The sequence below is a fragment of the Gymnogyps californianus genome, chromosome 2, assembly GCF_018139145.2.
Source record: "Gymnogyps californianus isolate 813 chromosome 2, ASM1813914v2, whole genome shotgun sequence".
Lineage (NCBI taxonomy): Eukaryota > Metazoa > Chordata > Aves > Accipitriformes > Cathartidae > Gymnogyps > Gymnogyps californianus.
The window spans coordinates 70,634,578-70,657,605 of NC_059472.1; the positions used below are offsets into that span (position 1 = coordinate 70,634,578).

A 23,028-nucleotide genomic window follows, 5' to 3' on the forward strand; every position below is an offset into this window, starting at 1 on the left:
TTAAGGATCTTTTACGAAGGGAACGAGGACTTCCAGAGTGTCTGAACACTGTCCTAGAGCAGCTGGATTGTAGTTCCTCACAGAGAGCAGGAAGAGAAAATCCACACGGGAACAAAAAGGAGCTGATGTGCGGAATGAGACATCTGAGGGATTCTGGAGGAAGGCAGAATACCCTATGTAACAACCCCAGTCTTTCAGTGGGATGGTCATCTTTAATCACTCATCTTTAGTTAAAGCTGCTGCACTTATCTGTTTAATGACGCTGTTCTTTCCTAAGAAACAAAAAACTTTCCAACAGATTCTCTTCTCAGCACCAAGACCAAAACTTTTTACATGCCAATTTAAAAATTGTCCAATTTGTAAAACCTTAAAATTGTGCAATTTGCTTGGAAAGTTGGAATAAAATAGCAAATTCCACTCCTCCCACCCACCTTGCCCAAGTTACAAAACAGTGCAGAAATATGCAAGGGGTTTTATTAATTGTTATTATTCAACAGGTGAGTGACCATTTTCATAACAAAAAAAAGTTCATTAAATATTTTGAAAACAAATTATTCTTGCATTCTACATATATATGGGCATTTCCAAACAAATAACCAATTCAGAACAATAGCTGTTGGGCAATATAAAGCTCACAACAGAACTTTCAACATAACAACCTACAAAGGGGGAATGTTTCAAAAATATGTAACGCACCAACAAACATGAGTTTTGGTAGAAACTAACAGGACCGGTGCTTCTAAATCAGTTACACACTTTTAAAAATCCTCCTCAAATAACTCTTCAGTCTTAATATACTGATCTGCAAAGTGTCCATGAACAATAGTTTAACAATTAGTTGTACAAATAATTGACACTTCTAAAAAAGTGAAAGCAAATACCAAACATTTATTACATTGCATCCAACCCTGTACAATCGAGCGTATGATGCTTCAACTTACATATTTATACTGAAAAAAGTATTTTACCCTCTTGATTACATTTTCTTTAAACATTTTGAGTGATGTCAGTGACCATGAAAAAAAAGAAAAAGCATAAAATGTTTGATCATTTAATACCAAGAACTAATGAATATGTACAAATTCAGGGCACGAATCTCAAATACACTGGCATTGATTCACTGGCTGCCGTTTGTCAGCCGAGTCGCTTAACTGCCTGTACATACGTATGAAATGCACCACAGCTGTGTGGTCGGACACTCTCCGCATCCTGGAAGAATTACACACAGGGTAAGTTATTCAAACTAATTTGTTCTATTGGGCAATTAGGGCATGTGCATATGGCCAGCTACAGCAGCTTTGCTCAGGCTGTCACACAGGAGTAGTAACTCAATTGCGTTCTCATCTCCCAACCCGCATACGCTTGGCATCCAGACAAACTTCAGCCTTTCTGGTGTTTGTGATGGTATCTCTTTTTTTTTTTTTTCCCCACGTCTGTCTATCTACTTCAACTTTATTTAAAAAAAAAATAATAATAAAAAAAAAATCAGTACATAACAGACTAATAAATCAATACAACAGTATAATTAGCACCACCAAGGTGAGCAAAATCACAACTAGAAAACTGAGTAGTTGGGAAACATGCATTCTGTTTAAGAATTTTGTTTCATGTTAGATATTTTTGCTGAGTAACTGGATCAGGTTGCACACACTACTTCAAAAGATTTATCTGCTGTCTTCTGTGCCCAGACTGAAATGAAACCAGGAGGAAATAATAAGAGAAAAACCCACATCTGCTGGAGTTCTCTGTTAAACTTGGATGGGCATGCACTTAGCTGGGTTGCTTCCAAGCCATGCAGTAGCTGATTGCCTAGAGCAAACATGTTTGTCAAGTCTAGCCCTCAGTAAATACAAACCTGTTAATTAAAGAACAGACAACCTACCAACACTAATTAAAGTCAAGTAACAGAGAAGACTGGATGTTATAAACAAAAGGGTAAACACTGCCCCTTGAGGTCTAAGGCTGGATTAGAAAGGAGGAAGAAAAAAAAGTTATTCTCCAAAATACATGGCACATTTGAAAAAGAAGGTGGTTCCTACTGCTACAAGGACCCAAAGAATACTCAAAAGTTTTAAGGGATTTCAAGCATGGAAATGCACTGTTTTGTTGTTGTGGTATTTTTAATCTAGATCTGTTTATTTTACTGTGCTAAGTAAATTAAAAAGCCCCCTTTCCTAAATGTGTGCAAAGCTTGTATATCTGTAGGCTTTCATGGTCATGTGTACGTGAAGTGGTGAACCATAAGCTCAAAATTTAAGAGTCGTAGAAAAGTATACTTCAGTTCTGGGAGAACTGAGGCAGTCAGAGAGGGAGGTAGTGGTTACCAGTGCAGGTTGCATTTAGGTTCCTATCTGCAAATAACAAACAGGACCTGTCCAAGGAACAGAACCAGGTGCAATGGCTGTAACCCATGGAGGTTCCTGCAAACTAACCAGGTAGCAGCCAGTGCACTGGGATGCAGAGGCAGCAGCACGGTGACATCTATAATGGAGGCACACTGTTGGGTTACAACTAAAACCTTGACTGAAAAAAACCCATAAGTATTCTTAACATATGTCCAGTATGATGTGAATATCATTTCAACTTTATACACTCTCTAGTATTCAAGCATAGATCCCTAGCTCCAATGAGACTTTCATCAATCTGTTTCTTTATGTGTTATTTTAATTAGCATCTTTTGGATGTTTCATTCATAAAGTACTATCTGTATATTAAACTGGAAGACAATGCAAGACTGATTAATTTGAAACATGGTCATACTATTCCTCCCCTCAGAATATATACATTTATACACACACACATTCACACATATATATATATTTATATAAATGTAAGTATATGTCCTGGTTTCGGCTGGGATAGAGTTAATTATCTTCTTAGTAGCTGGTACAGTGCTGTGTTTTGGATTTCGTGTGAGAATAATGTTGATAATACACTGATGTTTTAGTTGTTGCTAAGTAGCGCTTAGCCTAAGTTAAGGATTTTTTCAGTTTCCCACGCTTTGCCAGCACGCAGGTGCACAAGGAGCTGGGAGGGAGCATAGCCAGGACAGCTGACCCAAACTAGTCAAAGGGATATTCCATACCAGAGAGCATCATGCTCAGTATATAAACCGGGGGGAGTTGGCCGGGAAGGGTGGATCGCTGCTCAGGCATTGGTCAGTGGGTAGTGAGCAACTGCATTGTGCATCACTGGTTTTTTTCCTTGGGTTTTATTTCTTTTTTTTTTCTTTTTTTTGTTATATTCCTTTTTATTACAATTACTATAATAATAATATTATTATTATTATTGTTAGTAGTAGTATATTTTATTTTACTTTAGTTATTAAACTGTTCTTATCTCAATCCACAAGTTTTACCTTTTTTTTATTTTCCCTCCTCCCCATCCCACTGGGAGAGGGGAGGGGGAAGTGGCTGCATGGTGCTTAGTTGCTGGCTGGGGTTAAACCATGACAGTATATACACATAGGATTTATGTGGCAAGCAGCTTGCTCAAACACGGTCTCTTCCAACATCTGCCTCAAAATCAGTCTTACTTAAACAAACAAACTTTAAAAAAAAAAAAAAAAAGGCTTTGAGACACCATGTAAAACATCAGGGATAAGGAGCACAATGTGCTACCCCACTTGGGGGAGACAAATCACACTGTTGATGGAGTATGACCATCAGCTAGGTAAATCACTCGAAACAGAGCTGTGTTTTGCTGCTTCTGATACCTATTGAAGCTGGTGTATGTCTATACTACACTGCAGTCTGTAATACAAACACACTCACAGAGTTTAAGAGCATGCATAGCTCACTGGAACATCTGTTGTTAAACAGTGAAAGGAAAGGCACCAACACTGCACGTCCCATGCAAATACAAGTGCAACACGGAGGAGAAACGGAAACACAGTAGGAGAATTTAACAGCTTTAGACTACAACTGTGATTGTCCCTACAATGCACAGCGGATGACATGAAATCCCATTACTTCCCCTACTCATCGTTTCCCTAACATGGCCTTTTCTGCCCTCTTGAACTTCTGTAGTTCAATAGCTAGTTCCCAGTATCTCAGATACAGCCACATAAGTCTTCCGTTTTGACTTTTGTTTCTGTTCAGCAGATTGCCACAGCAGTTATCATGTTTGAAAATATCTTTTAAGCCACTTTCCATATGTAGAGCCACAGCAACAGGATCAGTTGCTGCTTTAACTAGCAGATTTTTCTCTATTTCTAGTCTCTGGCTTCTGGGTACAAGAAGACTGCAGTAGATGTCCTGTCTTTCTTTAAGTCCCTCTTCAAACTCTTTTAGTAAAATATTGGCTCTCTTTTGCCACTCTTCTTCCTTTGCCAGACAACTTTGGTACAAGTTACCTTCTGCTCCTGAGCGCAAAAGGACTTGTTTTTCTCGCTCTAACTTCTCCTGCTCCTGTTCTAGGATCCTTCTTTCTTCTACTAGTTTGCGACTCTGGGACACGAGGGCTTCACGGTAACTCAAGGTTCTGTTGCGTTCCTTTTCAAGCTCCAACTCCAAATGAGCAACTGTGCGACGATTTTCTGTGATTATATCCCGGTACTTGGCTTCCAGGTCTTTTTGTAAAGATGAATGTTTTTTATAATATTCTTTTTTTTCTCTTTCTATTTCTTTTTGACATTCTCTGGTCCAGATCCAACCTATCATATATAAATGAGACTTCAGACATGAGTATAACACATATAACATTGATGGGTATGATTAATTAACTATGCCTCTAAAGAAGCTATTAAGTGATAAAAAACTTTCTCTCCTGCCCTCCCCAGTGATATTCACTTCTATTCACATGTCCCACAAAATGTATGTCTGTGGGTCCATGTTTCACAGTAAGTCACTTTAAATGATCATGTCTCCTTTGAAGTAAAATCTCCCCTAGTCTTTTATTGCTAATACATACACTTCTTGAAAAGAAGAAGGAGGAAAATAAAGTTATGGGGAAACAAACTGGAGGTTTCCAATGCAGGAACTGCACTGAGAACTTTTCAGGTCCAGTAAATAAATACACCTAAGCAGCTCCTTGGGTTGTTACCTTTGGGCTTTCTAGCACATCATATGTCCACTCTTCTGAGAGAGCTCTATAAATTGGAGCTAATTAAATATGGATTCAATTCCATGTATGAAAAATGGCCGTTGCCTTAATGCTATAAACAGTGCTTACTCTTTATAACATTATAAATGAGTAGACCAGAGGAAATCCCTAGATGGGCTATTACTTTATCACTGTACTGCTTCAGAGATTGCCCTTTGGCTGGCGGGTGAGACGCCTGAGCACAGCCACGCACTCCAGCTCCAGCAAAGAGGCCTGGATGCTACTTACGGAAGGCGGCCAAGCCCAGCATGGGGACCAGCAAGGCGTAGTTCCATCTGCTGCCTTCATCCCCGGGCTCTCGTTGATTTGGCAGGATGTTCCAGTTGGGAGGGTCATTTAAGTTATTCATGAAGGCACCTTAGATGTACAGGAGAGAAACACGGCGTTACTTGCGTGCAAAGGACCAGGACCGCTCCCACAGCCACCCTCTCACCCGGACCACAGCTAACTCTGGGACTGGCATTTCCGCCCCAGACCCTCAAACGGCGGCCTCCTCACTTTGGAACTTTGCACGGACGCCCTTTACGTCCAGCGAGAGGCTCCCCGGCCTGCTCAGGAACTACCGGCCGGGGCGCGGCCGCGACCGCACCGCGGCGGCCCCCCCTCCCCCGGGCCTCGGCGCTGCCGCTGTTACCGCCCACCCCCTTCCCCGGCCGGCGGCACGTTAGCTGATGTTGCCGCCGACCCCGAAGGCCTCCAGGCCCCTCGGCGTTGCAGGCCCCGGCCCCGACGCCAGCCCAGCGGCGGCCTGGGGCAGGGGCGCGGGCCCAGCCGGCTGTCCCCGGAGCGGGACCGACACCTACCAGCCCGGGAGCGCGGAGCCGCGGCGGAGCGTTGTCGCTGTCACTTACCTGCCGGCCCCGCCCCCTCCCGGGCCGGCTCATTAGCCTCGAGAAAGAGGGGGGAAGCCTCGGGGTACAACAAGCGGACTCGCCCGAGTCCTAAGCGCTCCCGGTCGTCTGGCCCCGTCCCAGCCCGTTCAGATGGCGGGATGAGGCGGAGGACTCGGGGGGGACCCCGCATGCAAGTATGCACGCACCCCCTGAGTCCCCCCGCCTCCAGCACAATTGGTCTCTCCCGCCGAGTCTTGCGGGTAGCGGCGCCGTTAGCGGCGGTCTTGGGCATGCGCCCTTGTTCGCTCCTCCGGGTCCGTGCGAAATGGCGGCAACGGTAGCGGCTTCGCGGAGCTTGGCGAAGCGCTGGCTGCGGCCGGCGGCGCGGGCGGTGAGTGTCTGTCCTCGGCCCGCTCTGCTCTGCCCTCTCGCCGGCGTCCCGGCGGAGGGGAAAGGGTCAGGCCGCGGGGCTGGTGTGGAGAAGCCCCTTCGGGAGGGAGATGGGCAGGCTAGGCCTGGGGACCCTCTGCGTCTCCTGCCTCTCCCCTCAGCCGTGATGGGGGAGCGTGCCTGGCCCCGTCCTGGCTCGCCCTACCCCGCGGCCTGGTGCGTGGCGGCCGGCGGCGGCCCGTACCCGCTGTCTCCCCCGTGACCTTGGCGGGGGAGCATCCGCCCCGGGGCGGGGAGCCGCGGCTGGGCTCCGGGAGCGGGGCAGCCAGGGCCGTGCGGGGCCGAGTGCCCCCTCGGCAGGCTCGGTCCCTCCGGTTCTTTTTTCGGAGCGGGGCTGTCCTTGCTCTTCGGGTCCTGGGGCAGGTTACTGGGAGGTAACTGACTGTGGGCATGGCCGGGCCGCTCCTCCTGGCTTGGGAAGCAAGCGCCGTAGCCTTAGGCCGTGAGCAGGCTCACTGAGGGACAGAGGAAGGCAGCGGGTACGGGATGTGCTGGTGAAAGGGTCTGGAAGAGTCTGGCGGGTGCGGCACCTTCCAGTCCCAGCGCCTGGGTAGAAAGCTTACTGCTGGCTCCTTCTGGACCTGTGTGGGAAGCTGGTGTATATCTGTATGTTGCTTAAATCTGGCTAGCAGTTGTTTCCAGGACGTGCTTCTTAAACGTTTGACATTTTTGTTTTAGCTGATCGGTAAGCAGTCCTTAGTGAAGGCTTGTTTTTCCCCTGTGGCGAAGTGGGAGTTCTCAGTTTCTTTCCGCTGTTCTCACCGTGTGTGTCCCTAATGAGCTTGGGATTACAAAAGATAAATGCGTGGGAAAGGAACCCTTGTAAATGCAGCTGTAGTTGTCCCTGTCTTGTAAAGCAAGTGCGGAAACGACAGCCTCCTGAGAGGGAGAAAGGCGTAAAGAATGTCATGATGTTTTAGATGGCGGTGAACTGGCCCTGGCGGGACCTTTAATTTCATAAGAGCCATGATGTTCCTGGTAGCATAACAATTCAGGATTAGTGTGACCAGTGTTTACTTCAAATTTAGTGGAACATCTTTTTCTGCTTTGTGGACTTTTGTTCAGACTCATTCTGAACAAAACTTAGTGGCAGCAGAAATTCTTATGTATAGCTTCAACAAAAAAGTGTATGTGGACGGGAATAGCAGTTCTGAAAACTCTTGTTTTGCGAAGACTTAGATGTGAAAAGCAATCTGCTAAACAGTTGTGTGGTTTTGGGTTTTTATAATATATTTCCAGAGTCCTCTGATGCAAAATATATTTGATAACTGTTTATAGCAACTTCAGAAAATAACAGTTTTTTAAAAGGAAATGAGTTGCAAGGCATTGTGGCAGAATTCTGACTAGAGATTGTAGCAGGCTGTTTACTCTGAGGGGAGAAAAAAAATGGGTCAATTTCTTTTGGGGCTTTAGGGCATAACCACAGTTTATAGCTCTTGGGGGTTTTTTTGTGTTGGTTTTTCCCCTCAGTCATTTGCACTTTCTTTAAGCAATGCTAAGTATGCACAAACCTGTTTGTTGTGTGCTGTCTTTACATACAGTAAAGGTTTTCTTTGAACTGCTTTATGCAATAACCAAATGTATTGTTGCTCACCTATGAGAAATAATTTATTGCAGTAAAAAGAGCTGTACTGTTGCTGGAACAACATTTTGGAAATAAGCAGTAATAGTATATGCTAGAGAGTGTATGGCTGCTGCATTTGAAGTGTGCAATGTAGCCTGCCACGTCAATTAGAGTTCTGCTAGTCTAACTTCAGTTGCACTCAGGCCAGTGAAAGCAGTTTTGCTTCAGAGGACACCCCGTTTGAGCTTGAGCTGTGATTGTTGGGAAAGCTGTTTTGCAGATAAATTGCATCTGATACTTAGGTTTCATCTGGCTCTTGGTGAACTAGTTGATCTAATTCTGTATGTGAAGTATTAATGAAGGTGATTAATATAGGGATTAAGATGGACATGGAATTGCCCCAAAGCATGGTAACAGCAGGGTGGAAGCGGGAGAGTAACTGCCTGGAGGAGGGTACTCGTAGAACTCCTTATGAAATAGGTGTTAAGACTGATCTTATTTAAAGATGGCTGTAAAAACCAGAAGCGTGTTAGCAAATATGATGACACATTAGATTCACTGTTATGCAAGAAGATAATTTGGGGAAACTGGTATGAGCAATGATAAAACTAGGTCAAGGAAAGTGTACTGTAGTTCACCTCAGGGATAGGGGAAGAGATGGATATTTGGAAGTGATAAGGAGGGAAGACCTGCCTGTTAGCATATTATCGGGTGATTGAACCATGAATATAACTGTTGCTGGAAAAGGCAAATATCACTCCAGTGCATTTTAGGATATATTTCAAATAGGGAAGTGCTGATGTTACTGCACAGGTCACTAGTTTGGCTTTGTGTTGCTGTTGTCATCAATTAACATGGTGAGTTAGGTGTATTTTTCTGAATGGTGTACAGAAGGAATACCAGGTTCCAAGACATTGGAGATTTATATGGTGGAGACTAAAATTCTGATTGTTTTAACCTATCAAAGCAAAGACTGGATACTGGGTAGGTTTGCGTGCTGTTGTTTGTTTTTTTTTTTTTCCTTTTCCTTTTCTTTTTGAACATGCCAGGGGAGGGGGAATAGCATTACAGAAAAGGAAAACTGTGCCCTTGCGCTTCATTTAATAAAGGGTTCTAAATTGGTCAATAATTAATAGAGAACGAAAGCAAGAGAAATATCTCTGACTTCTGAAGCAATGATGAGCTGGAACAGCTTTCCCTACCACCTAATTTTTTTATCTTCATTACTCTTGACTGCCTGAAATAATTCAAATTCTGAGGATTGCTTGACATGAGAGGTATTTTCCATTAATTCCTGTGGTTCCCATAAAGCTGTCTTCATCTTTGTTTACTTATGGAAAAAATGCGAGAATACTACAGCATTAATTGCAAACATATTCTTCTGTCAGTGCAGCCTCAGATAGGTCTGAGAGACTGGTTAGTGTCAATGAAGTAAATAACAGATAGTCTGTGACACCCTGTTCCTTACTTGCAGGCTGTTCTCTCATCCAGTCAAAACTTTTTTTTTTCCCCTGAGTATGAATATAGGAAAGCCAGAACTTCATTGCATGTAGCTCTAAAATGTGTCGATACAATATTCTCGTATATGTGCTATCAGTGGTAAGTAAAGGTTTGTTATAAATGTAGGGTAGCCGAGAATGCTGAAAGTCTTCCTTGTGGAAACATTTGTTCTATAATAGTTGTCTTGACTTCTTTCCGTAGTGGCCAGCGGCATGCCAGACTCTTGCACGCAACTTACACTTCACAGTCTATGGAAAGAAAAATGTTTCTACGAAGGTTTCTGATTCGGTATGTTTGTACTTCTTTATATCTTAAGTAACAGGTTAGATAATACACGTAATGCTTGAGAGACATGAAACAACCAGATACTTGGCTTTTAGTGGAGTGTTGTGTTCAAGTACATAATGAGATTGAGTTGCTGAAATGCATGGCTTTTTTTAATGATAGTTTCCACCCAAGAGAGTATATAAACAGATGTAGCATTTGCTGCAGGAGTCTATTAAGAACATTAAACCTATACTGCTTGTGACTTCATGAAACTTAAGTTTGACCTAGTTTGAAATATGTGATCATAACAAACTGACTTATTTTTCCAGATTTCTACACAATATCCAGTAGTGGACCATGAATTTGATGCAGTTGTTGTGGGTGCAGGAGGAGCAGGTCTGCGGGCTGCATTTGGTTTGTCAGAAGCTGGATTTAATACAGCATGTGTTACAAAGCTGTTTCCCACCAGATCTCATACTGTTGCTGCACAGGTGAGAAATGAGGTAGAACAAATGTTTAAAAAATGCCTGCTGTCAGAAAGCTGATTTGGATATGCACATGAACATCACGTTTCAAGGCCACGCTTCCTTTTATAAATATTGCATATTTAGTTGAAACTTTTGGAGGGCAATATATGTTTAGATTCTATTCGGTGCTTTTTCACTGCATTCAGTGTAACTTTGCAATTCATTATGTTACACAAAACAGAACAAGATAAGAGTGATTGTGAAACTGATAAATTGCACAGGTTTTTCACAGCCGTGTTAAATCTGACTTTACTGTATTTCTTGTACACCTCTGTGTACCAATAAATATGGTATATTTACCAATAGTTATGGTATATGTACCAATAAATGGTATGTGATTTTTAACAGAAATGAGGAAAACCTACTAGGACTGTATTTCAGTAATATAATTCCAGGAAAATGGATTTTCATTTTCAGGGAGGGATCAATGCTGCTCTGGGAAACATGGAGGATGATAACTGGAGGTGGCATTTCTATGACACAGTGAAAGGGTCTGACTGGCTGGGTGACCAGGATGCCATACACTACATGACCGAGCAAGCCCCAGCTGCGGTAATAGAGGTGAGGCTCACTGGAATTGATGTCAGCTCTAAGCGTTTATAACACGGACTAGCTTCCAAAGAGATCTCCTTACTAGGAACATAGTAAAATAACTTGTTGGATTGTTATGCACAAGAGTTTCTGATGCTTGTATTTGGGTTCAACAGCTGGAAAATTATGGGATGCCATTCAGCAGAACTGAAGAAGGAAAAATCTATCAGCGTGCATTTGGTGGACAGAGTCTTCAGTTTGGAAAAGGAGGACAGGCTCACAGATGCTGTTGTGTTGCAGACAGGACAGGACACTCACTGTTACATACTCTGTATGGCAGGGTAAGCAGCTGTGAAGTAAACTTGGTTTGGGTTTTTGTATTTGCAATTAATGATTTTTTTTCTTTTTCCCCCTGGAGTTTGGAAAAAACAAACAAAAAAACCACCCAAAAAAACAAACCAAAAAAACCCCCAACAAAACGTGTAGCTGTTCACATGTGAATGAGGAATCCGGGGAATGACTGATAACAATTCTGGATTTCCTTCCTTCCTGAGGCAATGTGGAAGGATGTAGCCTAGGTGATGCTTGTTTTTTGTCAAGAGTATGCAGAAATAGAAGAAATTGGCAGATCGTAATTGTAATGGCTCTGGTGAAGACAACGGATGTTAATTAGTGTACACTTAGCTTTGTGGTCTGTAGTAGTTCTTCACTGTTAATACTTTCGTGTCTGTTAACTAGACCCAAAGAGAATTTGTGTAAAACTTCCCCAAAAAACTTTTATCAAAAAATCTGACACAGCAGCATTGGGGAACTCTGAAAAGAGGTACAAGGCAGTCTTGTCTTTCCCTCATCTTCAAACAGGGAGCAGGGGGAAACAAGAGGTGTAAATGCATGAAGGCTTACTGTGCACTTCTGAGCTTGCTCTATGGCAAGTGACTGGTGTTCCAGCATCTGTTCCTATCAGTTCTACAAACCATAACTGAAGAAAGATTTGGTTATTTTATAAATGGTAGTAAGCTACTTGAAACCTGAAATTAAGTAGCTAGTAGCTATGGGTTTTTTTTTTTAATTTACTTAGTAGCTAGCTAATTGCTCTCCTTCAGGTTCACACTATATATGCTGCTGCAGTAGAAATGCTCAGTGCTGCCAAACACTGATCTGATCCTTGAGGGCATGAAAGAATGTTTGACTTGATGCCTGCTGGTATAGTAGGCTCCCAGAGATGTATTCTGCTTCTCTGTGAGAGGTTAAGTAAAACGTGCTTGTACATGTATCAAGCACCGCAGCTGACTAAAGTGTTGCCAAATGTAGAGGGAAATAACAAGTCTTGCTGACTAGCTATGACTTCTCAGAATTAAGTGGTTTGGTAGCTACTTGTGTCTCTAAGCTAGAATAGATTCATTAGCAAATTTTTGTAAAGGTTTGTGAGGAAACTGGCTTGCCTGACGGTGGGGGTGGTTTTTATCCTCATACAGCCCATATGCATTGACAGTTTTTAAGAGAGGTTACTTTGGTTTCTGGATTTTTCTTGAAGTTCCTTTTTTTTATCTTCCTCCAGTCTCTAAGATATGATACAAGCTACTTTGTTGAATATTTTGCCTTGGACCTACTTATGGAAAATGGAGAATGTCGTGGTGTTATTGCCCTCTGCATAGAAGATGGCACTATACATCGTTTTAGAGCGAAGAACACTGTCATTGCCACAGGGTAATGTAGTGTTTATGATGAAGAACAGAAACTGGAGAGTGCTACTAGTTGGAAGTCTGTGTGTTTGTACATATATTTGAATCCACAGTGTAGAGATGACATGTTGGCGTGAAAAACATAACTATATGTTCATCTCTTTTCCCCACTTTGATCAAAAGCAATATAACTGAATTCAGTCATTCCCTCTGAAAGAAAGCACCTATTAATTTTGTGACCAAGTATAAATTTAATATGAGGTCTAACTTTGAATTCTAGAACAATGACATAAAGATGAAATGTGTAAGAGCAGTATTTGTGATCCAAATGGTCTGAGATTTTTAAAATATGCTGTTTAAAGCAGACATTGTTGTAATGCTACCAATGTGTATATATCTGTAGAGTTCTGTTTCCTGTAGGAAACAACTTTTTTCAAAATTTGGGAGAATCTGTTACCTTAAGATAACAAAATTTTAAGTCTAATTGTTGTAGGATGAAATTATCGGATGAATGTAACTTAACATTACTTGGTTGCAAAAGTATGTGTACCTTTATTAGAATGCTATGTGCATTAGACACCGATAAGCAGCAAAAAATCTCTTATCTGTTTCGGTATGACAGATATGTTTACAAATATCTTGCATAGCAAAATACTGAGTTTAGTTGCCTATATAATTTGGCTTTATTAAAGCTGAGGCTGTTTTCATACTTGAGTACTTTGAGGTACATAAAATACGTAGATTGATATTTCTCTTGAGAGTTTGTCCTGAAATTGGGGGTACTTGCAGTGCTCAATAACATTGGAAGCTAAGATGTTTGTTTTAGGCATAAGAATTCTCTTTTAATATCTAATTTTTGGCAACTGAGTTTTGAAATCTAAGAATATAAAACGAGGGCCATATTGAGCATATACAGTGGTTTAAATCCTATTTTTGATAAAACTGCTAGTAATAGTTCAAATGGAGTCTAATGCTATCGGATTGTATTGAGAGAACTTTCTGAAGTAACTCTTTTTCTGGCAAAAAGACTTCTGATACTAACCTAACCATCCTGCTTTGGAATTGTTATTCCTTTTCTTGGGCCTTCTGTCACCGGCCACTTTTCAAATATGGTTGAGCATACCAGGACAATACCAATTTTCTTTTCTTTTGTTTGAACTCAGTACAGGCGATGGCAAAACTTATGCATCTTGCTTATTAACCCTCTGCTCTATTTGCACTTTGTGCAAAGAGCATAGTTGAGTGGTATGTTCTAGTGATTTTTTTTTTTTTTTGGGGGGGTGTGGGGGGCACCTGCTAATTCTCTTAACTTTTGTGTCCTGTAGTGGGTACGGCCGCACTTACTTCAGTTGTACATCTGCTCATACTAGTACGGGTGATGGCACTGCTATGGTCACACGAGCTGGTCTTCCTTGCCAGGACTTAGAATTTGTACAGTTTCACCCTACAGGTACAGAATATGAAATAATACTTACAACATTATTTTTAATTATTTGAACAGATTTTGTTGTTGTTTTAAAACGTGCTCAAGTCAGTTTGCACTTTTCTGCAGCACTTCATTAGTTCATTAGTTGCTTGTGACAGGTGTTCAGACTTGTCTGCAACTGCTGTGGAATATAAATCTGAGAGTAAGACTTACAATATGAGAGAGAGGTCTCAGCTGTTCTAATTTAAAGGCCAGTGTTAAATATTTTAAGGTGCTGTCTTTACTATACTAACAGGTTTTATGAGTTCCAAGTTGAAACCACTTCACGTCTTGAACTTATGTTTCCTCTCGTCTTTAAAATATTAAAGGGTTTGATATTCGATACAGGAGCAACGTGATAGATGCAAATGTTAGGGAGTTATATACTAGAATCTTTTGTGGAAGTGGGGCAGTTGAAGTAAAGGTATATATTTAGGAGTGTAGTTTTATAGCACAGGATCAGTATCTAAACTATTCACAACAATGGTCACAGACTAAAAAGTGAAGATCTGCTTTTTTGGTTGTAGCTAAATAAATGCTCAGTTTTAACTTGTGATTTTTTAATTGTTCACTTAATTTTACAATGTTATCCTTGTTATATCATAGAGATCCAATGTTCATTTGACTTAGCTAAGGTTTTTCTAGTCAAAGAAGCTTCATTGCTTGCCTGATAATTCCATAGCTTTTAACATAATTATCAAGTGCATAAGTTGGTTAGCATTTTTGTTTTCTGTGATGACTGGTGCTGAAGGCTAACAGGTAGGCCTTCCTCCTCTAAAGGAAAAGAAGACTTACTGAGTAGGCTTTGACATTCCACACAATTTGAAGCCGTCCTGTACTGCCTTAGCACAGGAGAAGAGGAAACAAAGATGAGTAAACTGGCCTTGAGATAATCAACTTCTGGTGTACTTAAAAATCTTGAACAAAGTAATTGCTGAAGGTCTACAAAATCTTTGTAAAAGTCTCCTTACATATTGCTGGGTGCAGATCTCTTCTAGTTCTAATATTTTAGACACCATGGGTGTTCTAAATCAACTTGCTCACCTTCCAGGAAGAGTGTTTGAAAGGAATAACAGTACTTGTTTCTGAGCAGTCTTGGGGGACAGTTACTAGTGGTATGAGAAGGGTGGAATAAAATCTACCCCTGTGACTTGTTTGCAATATTTTAAGACCACCTTGTTTATTCAGTCCTGTTTGTCCTGATTATGAAGCTGTTGAGAGAATATCTCATTTGATGGTTATTTTCTTTCTTGACAGGTATCTATGGGGCTGGCTGCCTTATAACGGAAGGATGTCGTGGAGAGGGAGGCATTCTAATTAACAGTCAAGGTGAAAGATTTATGGAGAGATACGCACCTGTTGCTAAGGATCTGGCTTCCAGGGACGTAGTATCTCGTTCTATGACCATAGAAATCCGTGAAGGAAGGTTAGTTAAATATTCTAACGAAGCTGCAGAATGAATATTTAATCATACTAGACTATGTGGTACAATAATTCATTTGATAAGCACCTGATAATTCATGGGAGTGAGCTTTAATAACTGTTAGCCGAACACTGCATGTAGGGCAAAAATTTTGCTTGTTAATTCCTAATGATACTAAAAGGGAACACAATATGTTAGGAGCATCCTGTTTGAATTTGGTGCATCTAGAGACAGTTGCCCCAACAAGTTGTCATGGTTTAACCCCAGCCGGCAACAAAGCACCACGCAGCCACTCACTCACTCCCCCCCGGTGGGATGGGGGAGAGAATCAGAAGAGTAAAAGTGAGAAAACTCGTGGGTTGAGATAAAGACAGTTTAATAGGGAAAGCAAAAGCCCCGCACGCAAACAAAGCAAAACAAGGAATTCATTCACCACTTCCCATCGGCAGGCAGGTCTTCAGCCATCTCCAGGAAAGCAGGGCTCCATCACGCGTAATGGTTACTTGGGAAGACAAATGCCATCACTCTGAATGTCCGTTCCCCCCTTCCTTCTTTTTCTCCCAGCTTTATCTGCTGAGCATGACATCATATGGTATGGAATATCCCTTTGGTCAGTTGGGGTCAGCTGTCCCGGCTGTGTCCCCTCCCAACTTCTGCACATCCCCAGCCTCCTCGCTGGTGGGGTGGTGTGAGAAGCAGAAAAGGCCTTGACTCTGTGTAAGCACTGCTCAGCAGTATCTAAAACGCCTCTGCATTATCAACACTGTTTTCAGCACAAATCCAAAACATAGCCCCATACTAGGTACTATGAAGAAAACTAACTCTATCCCAGCCAAAACCAGCACACAAGTTTAATGTATATGCTCTTACTGCAAACAGTGGAAATAATTTGGTGCTCTGTTCTCTTGATTAATTATCTTCAATTCTTACATATTTCTGCAGTGATATAGTGGTTTAAAGTCTTAACTACTGTGAATTATTGTGAAAAGAAAGTTGGGAGGTGAAAACTACACGTAAATTCTGCCAGGTTCAACAGTCTTCTCAAATATGCTAGATATTAATTTTTGTCAGATAACCTTTGAAAAAATTAAGTTACATTTTTCACAAATGAAACAAATTGGATTAGAAATATTACTGATGTTTGCAGAATTCCTGTTGTGTGTTCCAATGTTGACCTGTTTCTTTCTTTTTGGTAGGGGGTGTGGTCCTGAAAAAGACCATGTGTACTTGCAGTTACACCACTTACCACCGCAGCAGCTAGCAACCCGTCTCCCAGGAATTTCAGAAACAGCTATGATATTTGCTGGAGTTGATGTCACTAAAGAGCCTATTCCTGTTCTGCCTACTGTGCATTATAATATGGGAGGTATTCCTACTAACTACAAAGGACAGGTAAGTAATAGATAACTTTTTTAGGATTTTTTTTTCCCAGTGTGATAATAGGAAATTATTTTCCAAATAGAAAAGCATTAGCAATTTTTTTCATAAATGTAAGGATGCTGAATAACATTAGCTTAATAATAATATTATAATAATGATGTTAGAGTACTTAAAACATGCAATCTCGTTTGTTTTTGTAAATAACTTGAGAGCCATGTTCCAGCCCATCTGGAGATGGGAGTCCAAGAAACATCTAAAATGAAGTTACTGTCACGTCTGACAACAATTCTCTTGTTTGTCATATAGTTGAACAGGGATCAAACTAGGGCTCTATTACAATCTATAACTGAAGTTAATGTATATTCTCTGTACCTCATGTAATCTCTACACTAAAGCAGATTTCTTCAACTCATACTAGTTAGAAATCAATGTGATGGTGTCAGCTGATTTTTTTCCTGTTTCAGTGTATTGTACTTGTTAAATTTTTTTAATGTAAAATTTTGCCTTAGAAATGTGTGCAGATCAGATTTTCTTCCTGTGCTTTTCTGACTTGCTGCAGAATTGTGATGAAGAGTACATGGTTCTGTTTTATAAGCATAACTAAAGAAATCTTAGATTTTAGTGCCACCTGTATTTACATAGTATTACTACTTACCCTTTAGAACTAAGGTATTTATGGTTTTAGAGTTGGAGAAAACTCTAGATTGCTGTGTTTCATCCTTACATGCACATGGCCGTTGCAAATAAGGAGGTTTGCACTGTTATAAACTGTTTAAAAAATGAGTATTAATTGACTGTCTGAAACAATAGGTGATCACACATGTGAATGGTGAGGATAAAGTGGTGCCTGGTTTATATGCTTGTGGGGAAGCAGCCTCTGCATCTGTCCATGGAGCAAATCGACTTGGAGCAAACTCACTTCTGGATTTGGTGGTCTTTGGTCGTGCTTGTGCCCTTACTATTGCAGAGACATGCAGGCCTGGTAAGTTTTACAGTTTGTCTCACTTTTTTAGAGACATTTGCCTTTATGATTACATTTCTGCCCAACAAAGAGTTGTTGCTACCTAATTCAAATTCAGAATGCTAGACATAGACTTTTATTTGTTAGAAAAGGCAGAAATCAGTGTTTATGCTTTTTATAGGCATGTTCTTTGCGATGCAAATGCTTATCATTAACGTTTGCTTTGTGAGTTGATCTTCTTAAAACTAGAATTGGGTCAATGCTATTGGCAAAAACAGTTCAGATTTTTCACAAACTAGCAAAACAGAATATTGAACATGAAGACTGACTTCTCTACATCCTGCATTGCATCTTCTACATCAAGATGTACTCTGTCTTATGCTTGGCACTTTACTATAGTGGGATTTGCTGCCACCTTGTTGATTTATAAGGTGGACTGCATATGCAAATGATGAGAGAGTACGATTTTTAGTATCTGTCTCATCCCCTATATGTGGATTATCACGGCTGAATGTTATCTTTAAATAATCTCGTTCAGCAACAGTTACTGAGCTGAAAAAAAAAAAAAAAAACCCTAACCAACCAACAAACAAAATACTGTAAGAGGCAGTTATATTGCCAGAGCAGCTCAAGTCCAGAAGTAGTCATCTATTTTCTTACTGCTTAATGTCCAAAATAATAAGACTGTTTTTTCAGTCTGACTCTGCACAAAGTGCACAGAGTAATGGTTCCTGATGGAATCAGCTTGGATCTAGCAATGCCTATTGGCTCTGGCTTTGTGCAGACACTTATTTGGATCAGTCTTTCTGTGGCTCCTTTGATTTTGAAGTTGCAGGAAGGTTTTTATTAGTCTGAATGCAAAGCTACATGAGAGATGAAGTGTGCTGGTAAGATGCTGTGTTTGATTTGTTACCCAGTAACAGATGGGTTCCAGTATTAGAAATAAGATGCAGAGCTCATGTGTAACTGCCAAGCTTATTGACTGATCCCTGGTCCCTTAACAGGTCCAAGAGAGGGTGGGAGGTTTGGTGGTGAGGAGACAAGGGAAGTGTAGGAGAAGGTGGTAAGGAGCCACGAGCTTATTCCATAGTTCAGAAGAATTTGCATCAAGTGCTGTTTTTAAGGAATTAACAGCAGAATTTAGCCAAACCTATAAATTCCCTACTAACTGTCACAGGAAAGAATGTGATTCATACATTCCACTGAGAACTCTATTTTTAAGTGTATGGATACTATTGGTGTGAGTTCAGGAAAGTTACAGTTAACCTGTACCTCAGAGGAAGAAAAGAGATTGTGTTTTAGTCAAATCTGACTTTTAGTAGTTGCTAGTCTATGAAACTGCCAGAAACCAAAACCAAACCCGACCTACTAAACTTAATGAAACTTTCTTATTAGGAGAGCCAGTTCCCTCCATTAAACCAAATGCTGGTGAAGAGTCAGTTGCTAATCTTGACAAGTTAAGATTTGCTAATGGAACCATAAGAACTTCAGAAGTACGACTTAACATGCAGAAGGTAAGCCTGGTGAAGCTCTCAAGTATAAGGTGGGAGAAGCTATAAGCAACGGAGGTGGTTTGGTCACTTTGCGAAGTACGCTTCAGGATTTGCTTTGCAGAAGTAAAAAGCAGTGTGAGAAGATTGTCTGTGTGTAGCAAAGGCTGTATCAGTTTTGCTAGTTTCTTCTTCCCTTCATGGTTATTCCTCTTGGGTAGTTTACCCACTGTGTAATAGAGTGGCGTTTCCTCTGTTTGGGGTGAACAGAAGAATGTTTTTTCTTCAGGCTGCAGACATGTCTGAAGTCAAAACAGCTCTGTATCAAGCTCTTCTGGAACTAATGAAGTTATGTGGGATATTATACATATGCAGCATATGAAACTGATTTTGTTTTACTGTCTTGCAGACAATGCAAAACCATGCTGCTGTATTTCGTACTGGCTCTGTACTCCAAGAAGGCTGTGAAAAACTTAGCCAAATTTATAGTGATCTGGCTCATCTAAAGACATTTGACAGAGGTAACTCGATAGCAAAGAATACACATTGGCCAGAGTACTCTCTGGGAAAAGTGGTTTTGTTTTGTTTTTTTTTCTTCTGTAAACCTTCTTATGTGTTTCTTGAAACTTTGGCAGAAGACTTTGACCATTTTGAATCTTTCAAAATATTTTGTAGAGCCCTACTTGCTAAACATGGTAATCAGTAAAGTACTTGATCTTACTGGTCATTTTCTGGTTGCATACTCTTTCAAAGAAGCAGACACTGAAATCAGATTTAACTGTATAAGGTATTAACTGCTCTTCTCTCAGAACATGATGTGAAGTTGTTCAAATACTAAGATGAACTTTGTAAGTATCTTCTGAAAAGGCCAGGGAGTTGCAAAAAGGTGGCAAGACTATTCATAGGCTGAACACTCAGTTTTCATTCTTCAGCTGAGCAGATAGCTCTGCATACAGATACAATGTGAGACATGGCAGTATCTTAGGAGAACTTGGTTAATTAAGTACCACCGGTGATGTACCTTTTGTCTACTCACATTGTGTGTTTCTCTCCAACTACTGCTATTGGACATGTATCCTAACACTGAAAGTAGAACTGGCTTTCTTGGACAGCTCTCACTGAGCTTCAGGAAAAGTGTTACAATAGCTTAGAATGTAGGGATCAAAATGAAGATACATTCATGTAAGTGAACTTGGGTCCACCTTGGAGATACAAGGTTCTTCTTCATTTAAGTATAACTAGCAGGTTGGTTTTTTCCCCTCTCTCTGGGGGTGGGAAGGAAGGGAAAGCCCTGTTGTCTGGATCTGCTAGGGATCTACTTAAAGAGCTACCGTCTAGCCAGATCTTGTGATCTGAAATGAGGTATGGGTACTGAGTTGTAGGTATGATATAAAGCAGGCAAGAATCTACAAAATTACAGGTGTAATTTTGTCTCAGTAGTACACACGCAACAGGGACACCTGGTGGAACTACTGAATTTTTCTAAGATTCATTACAATTGTTAGGGTGTAGGAATTGTTACTGAGCCTTGCAGGCAAGAGTAATTCAGTATTGCAGAGTACTGTGACTGCAGTAGGTAGAGCATTGGCTAGTTCAATTCTAAGTGTCAGCAATAGGACAGAAGTAAATTGAGGAATAAATTGTTTGTAGAACATCTTCCATAGTATTTTAATATTTTACTAGGTATTGTGTGGAACACTGACTTGGTGGAGACCCTCGAACTGCAAAACCTGATGCTTTGTGCTCTACAAACCATTTATGGTGCTGAGGCTCGCAAAGAGTCCCGGGGTGCTCATGCCAGAGAGGACTACAAGGTATAAATATTTTCTGTGACCTGGATGTAGGATTGCATTTCCTTGTTACGTGTCCTTGGATGGATTATTTAAAAGTTGTAGTTTCTTCAAAGTACAGTCTTCAGAGTCTTGAGTTAAGATTAGTGTAGTATTTGTTTGGAGTCCCATCTGCTCCGTCTTATCTGTTCTTATTTGTTATATATAAAATGACCGATGCATGCAACATTGGGTGATGATCTTGAGAGAAGAGTTGTTCCATGTGTGCATCCAAATGATTAGAGAGGTCTAAACCAGGACTATAGTAGTGATAAGGTGATGCATGAACAGGACTTCAAGCAGAATAATTGTCCTATGCAAGGAACATTACCTTAGAGCCCTTGTTAAGCCTCAGTATTTAAAATTTGACAAGGGCAGTGTTAAGATCAAGCTTGCTGGCTATTAGGAGACACATTGTGTTACAGTTGTAATTGGAATGCAACTAATCATGTGGTTGTAAAGTGATTTGCAGATGTAACTTCTGGTCTCTACTAACCTAATTTTTTCCTTAGTTACGGATAGATGAGTTTGACTATTCTAAGCCACTCCAAGGTCAACAGCGGAAGCCATTTGAACAGCACTGGAGAAAGCACACCCTTTCGTATGTGGATGTCCCATCTGGGAAGGTAGGTTGACTCTGATGCTTGAAGGTCTTTCTCACTGTCAACAGACAGCTGCTGTAATAGACAGCTCTTGATATCACGATAATACTGCAAATGATTGTCACTGTCTGAGGTACCTAATACAGTTTAGTCTATTTAGAGCAAAAAAAACCCCCACCAAACCCCAACATTACTCTGTTGTTGAACACTAGGCATAACTGGGAGAAGTTACTGTTGATCTTTGGGAAGTGATGTGCTTTGAGCTGGAATTGTTTTTCCCCTTGTATCAGGCTAGTTCAAAAGCTTTTTTCTTTTCCTCTGATGGTGACAAAACCTGTTTTTTGGTGTTTAGCATAAAGTTTTTACGGTATTTCAAAGATAGAACTGAAATCTGACCCTATAAAAATCTTGAGTGTTGTTTTTTGTACCCCATTCTCTGAATCCTCTTCGTTTCCTCTCCCCCAGTTCCAGCTTCCTTGAACCTAGTTTGAGGACAAGTGAGAACACTTCACTTCCTGAATAGCTGCTGAGGACAGAAAAATAGTGTGACACAGTTCTGTCTCCTAACTGATCCATTGGGTTCTCTTATCTTCAAGACTTTCCTAGCTTAAAGAACTAGGAACTAGCTATCTTAGCCAAAACTTTACTTTTGTCCAAAAGGCCTTTTTAAAAGAGTAGTCATCTTATACCATTTCTGGTCAGGCTTTGCTTTTAAGGAATTCAGTCTTGAATTGGTGGAACTTAAATGTTCCTTGTAGCTTACTAACTGTTCATTTTCTATGGAAGGAAAATAATAATGGAGAAATTAGCTTAACATCAATTAAGTCATTCAGTTATCTGTGTTATTTGGTCATTCCTGTTAGCTGGGCTGTCTTGTTTAGATAAAAGAGGTTTGTTTGTCTTAAAGTTCTTTGTTCTCTTTTACTTTAGGTTACCTTGAAATACAGACCTGTGATCGACAGAACTTTGAATGAAGAAGACTGCTCAACTGTCCCACCTGCTATTCGCTCATACTAGTAACTTACATTTAACTGGCAGCCCTCTCCCAGGGGGGGTTAGTGTACATAAGCATAGCACAAGCAAATCAAAAGAGTACTGTCGCTATCAATTAATGGAAAATGCTGACTAAACTTTTCTCCAGCTTGTATTCTGCTGTGGCTTACTGTACAATTATGAAAATGGAATGCAGGACAGCTTATGTTCTTTCACCCATCTGTCAAAACTGACAGGGAAAACACAAAATGTGTCTAAATAAAGTGATTAGAAGTCTTGTATTTGTATTTGTTTGAATATGCTGTTATGTATATAATTACAATGCTTTTATTTTGAATGTATAGTTATTTCTGTATTTTAAGAGCAAGAAATGCATTGCAGTAGTTGTAGACAAGATTGAGATGCTGAACTTTGTGATATGGGGACTT

At 40.7% G+C, this 23,028-nt stretch overlaps 2 protein-coding genes across 4 annotated transcripts; one reads left to right on the top strand and one right to left on the bottom strand.

Annotated features, from left to right (window-relative positions):
• Positions 1 to 469: 469 nt before the first annotated feature.
• On the bottom strand, positions 470 to 6,002 carry CCDC127 (coiled-coil domain containing 127). 2 transcript variants are annotated; one of them, XM_050892433.1, is made up of 3 exons: positions 5,955 to 6,002; positions 5,332 to 5,460; positions 470 to 4,654 (listed from the first exon to the last, which is right to left on the bottom strand). In XM_050892433.1, exons 2-3 carry the CDS (start codon positions 5,450 to 5,452, stop codon positions 3,981 to 3,983), a joined length of 795 nt encoding a protein of 264 aa, XP_050748390.1. In that variant the 5' UTR covers positions 5,453 to 5,460; positions 5,955 to 6,002; the 3' UTR covers positions 470 to 3,980. The 2 variants fall into 2 exon arrangements, with proteins under 2 accessions (XP_050748390.1, XP_050748389.1); XM_050892432.1 differs by lacking the exon at positions 5,955 to 6,002 and adding an exon at positions 5,745 to 5,767.
• Positions 6,003 to 6,261: 259 nt separating this feature from the next.
• Positions 6,262 to 22,887, top strand: SDHA (succinate dehydrogenase complex flavoprotein subunit A). 2 transcript variants are annotated; one of them, XM_050891869.1, is made up of 15 exons: positions 6,262 to 6,333; positions 9,652 to 9,738; positions 10,047 to 10,208; positions 10,662 to 10,805; positions 10,952 to 11,116; positions 12,334 to 12,482; positions 13,783 to 13,907; positions 15,180 to 15,348; positions 16,542 to 16,737; positions 17,536 to 17,707; positions 19,082 to 19,200; positions 19,586 to 19,697; positions 20,860 to 20,990; positions 21,518 to 21,631; positions 22,538 to 22,887. In XM_050891869.1, the coding sequence occupies exons 1-15, from the start codon at positions 6,262 to 6,264 to the stop codon at positions 22,622 to 22,624; spliced, it is 2,004 nt and encodes a 667-aa protein (XP_050747826.1). In that variant the 3' UTR covers positions 22,625 to 22,887. The 2 variants fall into 2 exon arrangements, with proteins under 2 accessions (XP_050747826.1, XP_050747825.1); XM_050891868.1 differs by having other exon boundaries at positions 6,262 to 6,327.
• Positions 22,888 to 23,028: the final 141 nt, after the last annotated feature.